Below are 12783 nucleotides of genomic sequence, written 5' to 3'. Positions count from 1 at the left end.
TGATTATTTGAGTTAGTGTCACCCTTCTGTCAGCTGGATCCAGTCTGGCCATTCTTCTCTGACCTCTCCTACTTACAAGATCTTTTTCCCACAGAAATGCTATTCACTGGATGAGTTTTGTTTTCCAACACTATTCTCTGTAAACTCTGGAGGCTGTTGTGCGTGAACAACCCAGAAGTTTCTGAGATACTCCAATCACCCCATCTGGCACCAGCAATCATTTCATGGTCAAAGTCACGTCGATCACATTTCTTCCCATTCTGATGCTTGGTCTGTACAACAATTGAATCTCTTGACCATGTCTGCATGCTTTTATGCATTATGTTGATGTCACATGATTAGCTGATTAGATATTTGCTTTAACATGTGGGTATGCAGTTGTAGCTAATAAAATGGCCACTGAGTGTAGTTTTGTTGTTATGTGCCTTAGAGTCACGGGGTAATACAGCATGGATATAGGACTTTCTGCCCAGCCAGTCCATGCTGACCACAACTGACCCAACTGGGTCACAATTTCTTGCATTTGGCCCACATCCCAGTGATGTGTTGGCAATTTTGATTACCCGTTGTAGAGCCTTCCAGTCTCCCACAGTGCAGCTTCCGTACAAAGCTGTGATGCAGCATGTTAGGATGCTCTCCACTGCACATCTGTAGAATGATGTAAACATAGATGTTCATAGTAAAACTCCCTTCAGCGTCCTTAGAGAGTAGAGGTGCTGGTGAGATTCACTGATTGTATAGAATGTGCTCCAAGGAATATAGACCTAGTCTGGTGAACCTCTCCCTAAAACTCAGGGCTTCTCATCCTGGGACTATCCTCATAAATGTCCTCTACACTCTTTCCAGTTGAAACATACCTTTTCTACAATAGAGTGACCAAAACTATGGCAATTCTCCAAGTGCGGCCTCACCAATGAGTTATGCAACTGCAATGCAATATCCCAACTCCCCAACTCAATGCCCTGAGTGATGAGGTCACTGATATGCAGAAAGAGTAGGAAAATGGGACTGAAGGGATCACTCTTCATGGAGCTAGCATTGACTTGATGGACCAAATAGCCTGCTTTGTTGTTTAACAGTGCTACAAGTTCGGCCTCACCAATGACTTAAACAACTGCAACATGATGTCCCAACTCCAACTCAAACAGCATTTGAGTTACCTTGTTCATGCCCAGACAGAATATGGGGAGTTGCTCCTCCAACTTGAGGGTGGTCTTATTGTGACAGCAGAGGAGCCCTAGGACTGGGAATGTGAAATGTGGATTCAAATTGAAATGGGTCAGCAAAATCCTGCCTTTTGTGGCGGATGGAAACTCTGTAGAGTATTTCTTACCCCCCCCCCCCCCCCCCATAGATTTGTGGAGACTGCGGTCTGATAAATGAGTGAATAATTTGTTAAGGTGCACATCAATACCTCATGTTTTACTTGCCTTGAGCAGATACTCGAACAGATTGCAGCTCAGGAGAGAAGCATTGCCAATCTGAAACAGGCCATAAAGGACAAGGAAGCTCCACTCAAAGTGGCTCAAACTAGACTGTATGAGAGGACCTACAGGCCGAATGTGGAGCTCACCAGGGACCCTGCTCAAATGAAGTAAGTTCCCAGACTGTTTGAGAGATGGTGGAGTGTGAGCTGACACTTTACGTTCAATTCTTTACCATCCCTCTTCTATCAAACATCATTACCTAATGTCTCACCATCCACTCCTTTGATTTTCCAATTTTCAACAGCCTGATATGTGAAGTCGGGGAAATCTCAGAGTCCATTGCATTTCTTCAGGAGAAACTCAAGGAAGCCCAGATGTCACTGGAGAACATGGAGAATACGCGGATGACCCTTGAGAAGGAAATCGCAATAAAAGCAAACAGTATATTTATTGACAGTGAGAAGTGCCTGAAACACCGAGAACGATACCCAACTGTGGTTAGGTTGGCTGGTTATCAATAAGTAAAGTAACAGAGAATACTTGCTGTTAGCTATGAGTGATTTATCAGATCTTTCATGGATGTAGAAACTTGGATGATTTCACACATATTGGGCACCTGACTAAAAGCACAAATAAAAACACGTTCTTTAAAATCAAATAATTACAGGATTATCAGGTCTTTTAATCCTATATCTAAAACTGAAAGCTTTTTCTATGTTAACACAGCTGGAATGTCAATAATCTTACCAGAAATAAGGAAGATTCTGTACATGTCCAGTATCTTTCAATGCCAGGAAGTACACACTGTTTTACACTAGGCATTAAATGATACTGATAAGTGCCCCTTGCAGTCTTCAGGTTAAGTAGGATTGCATGGGATAATTTGATGATATAATTTGATTCAATTTTTTAAATTATCCATTGCATGTAAGTGATACAAAACATAAACTCACACTAGAGCACAGTCATAAATATATTCCTTCTGATTTGTAATGACCAGTGTGTGCAAAAATCTTGTGCAGTGTGGGTATAGATAAGATGTTTCCAGTAGTGGGGGAGTCTAGGATCAAAGGGCGCAGCCTCAGAATAAAAGGGCATCCCGTTAGAACAGAGATGAGGCAAATCTCTTCAACCAGAAGGGGTGGGGAGGTAGTGAATCTGCAAAATTGATTGCCATAGACAGCAGTGGAAGCCAACTCATTGGGTATATTTAAAGTGGAAGTTGATAGAGTATTGATTAGTCAGGGTGTCAAAGGTTACGTGAAGAAAGAAGGAGAATGGAGTTGAGAGCGAGAATAAGTCAGCCATGATAGAATGGTGGAGCAGACTTGATGGGTCAATTGGCCTAGGTCAGCTCCCATGTCTTATGGTCTTACGGTTTAAACAGCGGGAGGAGCTCAAAAGGTCAAACAGCACCTGTGGATGAGGGGGATGGACAGTGATTCAGGTTGAAACCCTTCATTTGCACTGGAAGTATAGAGGGCAGGTGAGAGGGGTGGGGTGGGGCAAGAGCTGCACCTGGATCCACACCTGACTCCAGGTGAGAAGGAGCTGATTGGCAAATGGAATCAGGTGGAAAAGGGAAGGGTGGAATAATGACAGAGCCTGGGAGGTGACAGGCGGGACGCACTAACCCCTGCCCAGCTGGATACACAGAAGTAGGCATTTCACTGTATGATGCCCGTGCTGACCAGGTTAAAATATACTGAAACATATCACAATAAACAAGCTATTAAAAGTTCATCTGCAGATGTTGAATAATTAATGATTCACATTTGTTGCAGTTAAATTAATTACAAATAACATGTCAACATTATGGCAGGCACAAGATTGAAATGGTGGCAGGGTGGAGATACGCCTCTACCAAAGGAGGTGTATGGTGCTTCATCCCACTGTTAGCCCACAGATCAACCTTGGGCAAAATGTAGCACCTGCCTAGCCCCTGATCAGGGGCATGTGAAGCCACGGGAGCAGGTGGTGGATGGTCATATGAGCAGCTGGTAAATATCACGTCCTGGTTATGTGATCACTAATGCCAGACAGACAGTCCCTGAAGAGTATTGATAATGGCTGGGGTCAACCATCTTGTAAAGACACTGCCCAGAAAAAGGCAATGGCAAACTTGTTCTGTAGAAAAATTAGCCAAATATAATCATGGTCACGTAGGCCATGATCGCGCACATTGTACGACACGGCACTTAATGATGGTGAAGCGAAAAACAATTTCTGAGTGAAAGACATGAGACTGCAGATGCCAGTGTAGAGAGAAGAGAGGAGGGTTGAGACAGGGCCAGTTAGGTGATAGGTGGAAACAAACAAGTAAAAACTGGCTCTGCCCACAATGTCCATCCCCAACTCCCAGTTACATAACACACTATCTTCCCACACCGATCTGTGTGTCCTTGGCCTCCTCCACCAACAAGATTAAGGTCAACAGAATCAGAATCAGGTTTATTATCAGCGACATGTGTCATGAAATTTGCTAATTTGCAGCAGCAGTTCAATGCAATAGATAATATAGAAAAGAGAAAAAAAAATTCAATTACAGTATATGTATATTGAATAGATTAAAACCGTGCAAAAAAACAGAAATACCGTATATTATTAAAGGTGAGGTAGTCTCCAAGGTTTCAGTGTCCATTTAGGAATTGGATGGCAGAGGGGAAGAAGCTGTTCCTGAATCACTGAAGTGTGTGCCTACAGGCTTCTGTACCTCCTACTTGGTGGTAACAGTGAGAAAAGGGCACGCCCTGGATCCTCAATAATGGACGCTGCTCTTCTGAGACACCACACCTTGAAGATGTCTGGGGTACTTTGTAGGCTAATATCCAAGCTGGAGCCAACTAAATTTACACCCCTCTGCAGCTTCTTTCAGTCCTGTGCAGTAGCCCCTATCCCACTCCCCCATAACAGACAGTGATGCAGCCTGTCAGAATTGTCTCCACTGTACATCTATAGAAGTCTTTGAGTGTATTTGTTGGCATACCAAATCTCTTCAAACTTATAGTGAAGTATAGACATTGTCTTGCCTTCTTTATAACTGTATCAATATGTTCGGAGGTCCTTAGAGATCTTGACACCCAGGAACATCAAACTAGAAAAATAATACTTCGTCTCTGCCTGAGTAATGGCATGAAAGTTGACTTTTTCCACTTTCAAGGAGCCCTTATCTCCTGTGTCTATCTTCAATCCCCACCCCACAGCCGCTCTCTCTCTTACTCCCTCCCTCTCTTACTCCCTCCTTTCCTTCCAACTCAGCTCTTCTCCTATCATCATTTCCAGATATCTTTCCCGCCATTATTATTGGATAACTCTCCCACCACCAATACTAAATATCTCTCCCCAATATTACTGGTATCTTTTCCAACATCCTTACCAATACACAGGACCCCACCAAAAAACATCAATCCACTGTCTCCCGCACCATCTCCACCCTCATCAACTCCGGACACCTTCCTCCCTCAGCCAAAAAACTCATAATTCCCACACCCCGCACAGCTCGGTTTTACCTCCTCCCCAAGATCCACAAGCCTGACTGTCCCGGCAGACCCATAGTTTCAGCCTGCTCCTGCCCCACCGAATTTGTGTCTGCCTACTTGGACTCCATTTTATCCCCCATAGTTCAGACTCTCCCCACCTACATCCAGGATACATCCCATGCCCTTCACCTCTTCAATAACTTCCACTTCCCCGGCCCCAACCGTTCATTTTTACCATGGATGTTCAATCCTTATACACCTCCATCCCACATCAAGAAGGCCTCAAAGCCCTCCGCTACTTTTTGGATAACAGACCCCACCAATTCCCCAGCACCACCACACTTCTCCGGTTGGCGGAGCTTGTTCTAACTCTCAATAACTTCTCCTTTGGTTCTTCCCACTTTCTCCAGATCAAGGGTGTAGCCATGGGCACTCGCATGGGCCCCACTTATGCCTGCCTCTTTGTGGGTTATGTGGAACAGTCTATGCTCCAAATCTATACTGGCACCACTCCCCAACTTTTCCTCTGCTACATCAACAACTACATCGGTGCTGCTTCCTGCACCCATGCTGAGCTTGTCAATTTAATCAACTTTGCTTCTAACTTACACCCAGCCCTTAAATTCACTTGGTCCATCTCGGAAACTTCTCTCCCCTTTCTTGATCTCTTGGTCTCCATCTCCGGAGACAGACTACCAACTGACATCTTCTACAAACCCACTGACTTCCATAACTATCTTGACTATACCTCTTCCCACCCTGTCCAATGCAAAAATGCCATTCCCTATTCCCAGTTCCTCCATCTCCACCGCATCTGCTCCCAGGATGAGGCTTTCCGTTTCAGGACTTCTCAAATGTCCCCTTTCTTTCAGGATCGTGGTTTCCCTTCTGGCATCATCAAAGATGCCCTCACCCGCATCTCCTCCACCTCCCGCACTTCAGTCCTTAACCCATCCTCCCGTCACCACAACAGGGTACAGGGTTCCCCTTGTCCTCACCTACCACCCCACCAGCCTCCGGATCCAACACATTATCCTCCGCAACTTCCGCCAACTTCAACAGGACTCCACCACCAAGCACATCTTTCCCTCCCTACCCCTCTCAGCATTTCGCAGGGATCGTTCCCTCCGCAACTACCTGGTCCACACATCCCTCCCCACAGAACTCCCACCCGGCACTTATCCCTATAAATGCAAATGCTACACCTGTCCCCACACTTCCCCCCTTACCACCATTCCAGGCCCCAGACAGTCCTTCCAGGTGAGGCAACACTTCACCTGCGAGTCTGCTGGAGTCGTCTATTGCATCCGGTGCTCCCGGTGCAGCCTCCTCTACATCGGCAAGACCCGACGCAGATTGGGGGACCGTTTCGTCAAGCACCTACGCTCCATCTGTCACAATAGACAGGACCTCCCGGTTGCCACCCACTTCAACTCTGCCTCTCATTCCCATCTAGATATGTCCATACATGGCCTCCTCTATTGCCATGATGAGGCCAAACTCAGGCTGGAGGAGCAACACCTCATCTACCGTCTGGGTAGCCTCCAGCCTGGTGGTATGAACATTGAATTCTCCAATTTCCGGTAATTCCCTCCCCCTCCCCCTTCCCCTATCCTAGGTCCCTCTCTGCCTCTCTCCCCTTTCAACTTTCTGCTCCTTTACCTCTACAGTTCTTTCATGCTTATCCCCTCCCCCCTTTATCCTTCCTCTGATTGGTTCTCCACCTGGTGCCTCTAGCCCTTCCCCCTCCCCTATCTCTATTACTGGGCTTCGGCCCTCTCTTCCCCCCCCCCCCTCATTCCTGATGAAGGGTCTCGGCCCGAAACGTTGGCTACTCTTTTCTCACGGATGCTGCCTGACCTGCTGAGTTCTTCCAGCATCGTGTACGTACCCTTACCAATATCTCTCCCGCCAACATAAGTGGCTGGTAAATTGATGGAGAAGATCCTGAAAGGCAGGATTTATGAACATTTGGAGAGGTATAATATGTTTAGGAGTAGTCAGCATGGCTTTGTCAAAGGTAGGTTATGCCTTATGAACCTGATTGAATTTCTTGAAGATGTAACTAAACACATTGATGAAGGTAGAGCAGTAGATGTAGTGTATATGGATTTCAGCAAGGCATTTGATAAGGTACCCCATGCAAGGCTTATTGAGAAAGTAAGGAGGCATAGGATCCAAGGGGATGTTGCTTTGCGAATCCAGAACTGGCTTGCCCACAGAAGGCAAAGAGTGGTTGTAGACGCGTCATATTCTGCATGGAGGTCAGTGACCAGTGATGTGGCTCAGGGATGTGTTCTGGGATCCCTACTCTTTGTGATATTTATAAATGACCTGGATGAGGAAGTTGAGGGACGGGTTAGTAAATTTGCTGATGACACAAAGGTTGGGGGTGTTGTGGATAGTGTGGAAGGCTGTCAGAGAGTACAGTGGTACATTGATAGGATGCAAAACTGGGCTGAGAAGTGGCAGATGGAGTTCAACATGGATAAGTGTGAGGTGGTTCATTTTGGTAGGTCAAATATGACGACAGAATATAGCATTAATGGCAAGACTCTTGGCAGTGTGGAGGATCAGAGGGATCTTGCAGTCCGAGTCCATAGGACGCTCAAAGCAGCTGCGCAGGTTGACTCTATGGTTAAGAAGGCTTACAGTGTATTGGCCTTCATCAATTGTGGAATTGAATTTAGGAGCCGAGAGGTAATGTTGCAGCTATATAGGACCTGGTCAGACCCCACTTGGAGTACTGTGCTCAGTTCTGGTTGTCTCACTACAGGAAGGATGTGGAAACCATAGGAAGGGTGCAGAGGATATTTACAAGGATGTTGCCTGGTTTGGGGAGCATGCCTTATGAGAATAGATTGAGTGAACTTGACCTTTTCTCCTTGGAGTGACGGAGGATGAGAGGTGACCTGATAGAGGTGTACAAGATGATGAGAGGCACTGATTGTATAGATAGTCAGAGGCTTTTTCCCAGGGCTGAAGTTGCTAGCATGAGAGGGCACAGTTTTAAGGTGCTTGGAAGTATGTACAGAGGAGATGTCAGGGGTAAGTTTTTCACGCAGAGAGTGGTGAGTGCACGGAAGGGGCTGCCGGTGACAGTGGTGGTGGCGGACACAATAGGTTCTTTTAAGAAACTTGATAGGTATATGGAGCTTAGAAAAATAGAGGCTATGGGTAACTCTAGGTAATTTCTGAAGTAAGTACATGTTTGGTACGGCATTGTGGGCCGAAGGGCCTGTATTGTGCTGTAGGTTTTCTATGTTTCTAATCTTTGGAACTTGCAGGATTATGCTCTGAGATTAGGAAGCTACTATAGATTGCTTCTTCATAATTTAGCTCGCTGACAAATAGCACATTCCACATAAAGAAACTCATTTTTGTTCTGATTATGAAAGTATAGTGTTCTGGTTAAGATTTTTACTGCTGTGCTGTGAGGTATTTTACTTTAGCAGCTTTCTGTAAAAGCAGGAAAGTGCACTTTGGCTTTGGCTAAAGAGAAGGAGCCATGTTGTCCAACTTAGGAATGTTGTGTCAGTCAATTGCAACTTTCTGCCCCGCGGAAGATTCGGGAGAGCTGAGCAGGATCAGATCTCTGGACAGTAGATGACAATGATGAGAAAATATACAGATACTAGAAATCCAAGCCACTCCCACAAAATGCTGGAGGAGCCCATCAGGCCAGGCAGCATCTATGGAAAAGAGTAAACAGTTGACGCCTTGGCCAGAAACGTCAGCTGTTTACTCCTTTGCACAGGTGCTGCCTGGCCTGCTGAGTTCCTCCGGCATTTTGGGTCTGAAGGACAGTAGTCTGGTTTGGGGTCTTTTGGTGGTACCTGCCAAGCAGGGCACAAGGGAAGGTGCTGCAGAATGCCGTTGGAAAGAGAGTCCCATTTGTAAGAAGTACGTCATACAAGTGAATGGCTCCAAGGAGGAAGAGCCAATGCTCCTGAGAGAGCTCGTTCATTCAAGATAGTCTTTGAAGAACTTTCAGAATGTGGAAGGGGCTTTTGATGCAGACCATGGGCCCAGTGCATTTGTAAAGTGATACAACTCCGACTACTCCAGAAATGAGGTCCAATGCTTAAGTGCACATTGGACTGGTTTAATTGTCATGGGCCCTTTTATTTTTATTTTAATTTTTTCAGTAACGGTTTGTTAATGTTGACAATGTGGTAAATATACTTTATTTCTAATTTTATGATGTGCATGATCTGACATTTCTTGGCTACCAAAATTTGTGTCTGGGCAGTATTTAACACAGCATTCACGACAACCTATGTCCCTTAATTATGAACATCCAAACTATCCCGTTTGTTTGTACCCCAAATCATACGAATCCTAAAACGTGTGTTGCTTATGAAAAGTGGCCTTCCCATCAACTGAGTCACCTGGCTATTAGCAGAGTTAGCTAATGAGCTAAGTTTGTATACGAGCTCTGATAAGAGGGTTACAAAAATAATGAAAAGGAGATAAAACAAGACAAGTCGTGAAATGACTTTACAGAAAGCTGCTAAAGTAAAATACCTCACAGCACAGCAGTAAAAATCTTAACCAGAACACCATACTTTAATAATCAGAACAAAAATGAGTTTCTTTATGTGGAATGTGCTATTTGTCAGCGAGCTAAATTATGAAGAAGCAATCTATAGTAGCTTCCTAATCTCAGAGCATAATCCTGCAAGTTCCAAAGATTAGAAACATAGAAAACCTACAGCACAATACAGGCCCTTCGGCCCACAATGCCGTGCCAAACATGTACTTACTTCAGAAATTAATTGCTGATTAACCGTATTGTGACTCCTTTTTGAATTATTTACAGTTTCGCTGCAAGGACAATAGTTTGCTCATAAACATTCCTCAGTGGACTGAAGGAGTGGCCTTATTTGATGGTCACAGTCATTCAGGAGTGATGGATAGCTGAGTCCCCGTTAGTAGGGATAAAAAGACAGGTCTGGAGAGACACCCTCCAGACACGCCACTGGACACTGATTGAGTGTTGGAACCCACAGGAAAGGTGGGGGCTTCGGAGACCGAACCAGGCGATCGGTCAGTAAAGCTCACAGTGTTACAGCAGGGCCGGTGGGGACTTGTGTGTGTGTGTGTCCACTCATGCCAGAGTGACGAGTCCACCACAGAAGAACGGTCTGGCTGAAGACCAGAGGGGTCATAACTGAATGACCACAAAGATACGATGGATTAAGAAAGCAAAGGAAGGTTTGCCTGACTGTAGCTGTTACATCTCACTCTCTCTCTCTCTCTCTGTGCAACGATTACAATACAACAACCACAACTACATCAGCACTTATGAACTGAACTGAACTTTATACTTTTCTATGACAATTTATTTACCCCTAGACATCGATAGAGCTTGTTTATTATTGCTTATTATTATTATTCCTACTTTTAGGTTTACTACTGCTAATTTGTTTTATATGTATATTTGCATTATTGATATGGTTTTTGCTTCTTTTTATTAATAAACACCTTTAGTTTGGTACCACCAGACTCCAACGCATTCTTCTTTCTCTGCTGGTTAGACACCCAGTTACGGGGTACGTAACAAATTGGGGGCTCGTTTGGGATTTGATTGCCCAATTAGGGGGCCAGTGAATCGGGATAAAAGTCCCTTATCTGATCTGGTTGTGAGATTAACCAGACGGGAAACCTGCAGAGGTGGACATTGTCAAATCTTTAAAAGATCCGATTGCGGGGGCATTAGAGGTTGCCAGGAAGGCTGAATTGGTGAATGTTGCGAAACGATTAGAGCTCCCAGAGGTGAAATCGTCGATGAGAAAAGTGGATATACAGAGAGAAATAGCTATGCATTATGTATCCAAGGGTGTGTTCACTCCAGATGTATTGGACCTGTTCCCTGAGAGGAAACCAGCCGAGGGGGAGGTTCAGTTAGAGATAGAAAAATTAAGGTTGGCTGAGGAAAAGGAGAAGAGGCAGCATGAACTTCGGATAAGGCAGCTGGAAACAGAGAGAGAAGCTGCAGGGTGAAGAGAGGAAGAAAGGAAAGAAGAAAGGAGAGAGGAGGAAGAAAGGAAAGCTGAAAGGGAGAAGGAAGAAGCTGAAAGGCAGAAGGAGGAAAGGGAGAAAGAGAAGCAGCATGTGCTGGAAATAGAGATGTTAAAGGTACAGCAGGGAAGAGACCGGGTGGCAGACCCAAATGAGGGATTCAAGATTAGTCGGGAGATCCAGTTGGTACCTCCATTCGAGGAGATGGATGTCGATAGGTTCTTCCTCCATTTTGAGAAAGTGGCTGTGAATCAGAACTGGCCTGAGAGAAAATGGACTGCTCTGGTACAGAGCGTACTTAGGGGGAAGGCTCAACAAGCGTATTCGGCATTGTCTATGGATGAGTCGAGGAATTATGAGGAAGTAAAAAGCTGTATTGAGGGGTTACGAGTTGGTACCAGAGGCATACCAGCAGAAGTTCCAGAACTTGAGAAAGCCGTGGAACCACACGTATTTAGAGTTTGCCTGTGAGAAGCAAATATATTGTGAGCGTTGGTGCGCCTCAAAAGGAGTTGATGAAGATTATGATAACCTGTTACAGTTAATACTGATAGAGCAGTTCAAAAGTTCCTGAGAGTATGAAGACATACTTGGATGAGAAGGAGACAGAGACTCTGTCTGCGACTGCCAAGTTAGCAGACGAGCACGCCTTAACCCACAAGTCAAAGTTTTCCTCAAATAAGAGTTACCAGAGAGGCAGTAGGGACGGTAGACAAAGCCCACCGGCTAAGGCAGAGAATAAGCCGGGAGCTAGTGGAAAAGGTGAGGAGGAGGAAAAGCTGGCTGGCAGGAAGGTTCCTAGCTTTACCTGTTATAATTGTGGGAAAGTTGGTCATATAGCATGTAAGTGCTTTGCTCCGAAGAAGAAGACAGGAAAAGGGAAAACGGCAGTCCCAACTGGCTGCATTGAGTCGGTCAGCAGATCGATGAGGAAGGCAAAGGTAGATAGAGCCCAAGAGGGGCGTGAGAAGTTTATCTCGAAAGGGCCGGGTGTCAGTGAAGGAAGGAGAAACCCCAGTTCCTGTGTGGATCTGGAGAGATACTGGGGCTGGTCAGTCATTGATTTTAAGGAAGGTATTATATTTTGGTTCTGAGACCCAGACTGGGGAGACTGTGTTAAGAGGTATCGGAAAAGGGACCGAGGCCGTACCTTTGCACAGGATATTTCTGAAATGTGACCTGGTATCTGGACCAGTCGAAATAGGGGTGAGGTCGAAACTACCGATGGACGGCGTGGACATCCTACTTGGTAACGATCTGGCCGTTGGTGACATGTGTTCAGCAGTGAAGCCGACAACCAAGCCTGTGAGTGCTGAGGACCCACCCATAGATGCCAAGATTTATCCTGCATGCGCAATCATTCGCAGCATGTCTAGAAAGGTGGCTGAGAAAGGAGCCAGTTTAAATGAGTCCAGTGTTGATTTGGCGGAGACGTTTTTACCGACCCTGTACCAAGAGGGGTTAGAGGGTGATAAAACGGAGGATAGTGGGGTGAAAGAGAGTAAAGGAGAGGAGGTAGATCCACCCTTAGCCAGGAGGGAATTTATAAAGAAACAGATAAGGCAGTTAGAAGGTCCAGGGTTTCACACGGATGATCTGTCTGGCTTGACAGAGCAGTTTGCAGTTGAAGAATTGAAATGTGTTCCCGATAATGATGTAAGGGCTGTCCTAGATGAAAAGGATGCCGCTACCTTGAGGGAGTCTGCTGGGTTAGCAGACGAGGTTGTTTTAACCCACAGGGTTGAGTTTACTCCAAAGGGGAGTTGCCCAGAGAGTAACTGGGAGGATCAGGGGAACTTAGAATTTGAAAAGGGGACTGGTATTGAAAGCCTGGAAGAGGTAGATGTCCCATT

The 12783-nt window shown here is 45.5% G+C and overlaps 1 protein-coding gene across 1 annotated transcript in view; it reads left to right on the top strand.

Annotated features, from left to right (window-relative positions):
• The window catches only part of tekt4 (tektin 4), a 28762-nt gene extending 26671 nt beyond the window's left edge, over positions 1 to 2091 (top strand). The window contains exons 5-6 of the mRNA XM_073060202.1: positions 1440 to 1594; positions 1732 to 2091. Coding sequence (XP_072916303.1) covers positions 1440 to 1594; positions 1732 to 1948 — 372 coding nt within the window. The 3' untranslated portion in view covers positions 1949 to 2091. The remainder of the gene's footprint in view (positions 1 to 1439; positions 1595 to 1731) is intronic.
• The last annotated feature ends 10692 nt before the right edge of the window (positions 2092 to 12783 follow it).

Source organism: Hemitrygon akajei, chromosome 11, assembly GCF_048418815.1.
Source record: "Hemitrygon akajei chromosome 11, sHemAka1.3, whole genome shotgun sequence".
In the NCBI taxonomy this organism is placed as follows: Eukaryota; Metazoa; Chordata; class Chondrichthyes; order Myliobatiformes; family Dasyatidae; genus Hemitrygon; species Hemitrygon akajei.
The sequence above is the reverse complement of the archived record's forward strand: the minus strand, read 5'-3'. Positions and strand labels throughout refer to the sequence as shown.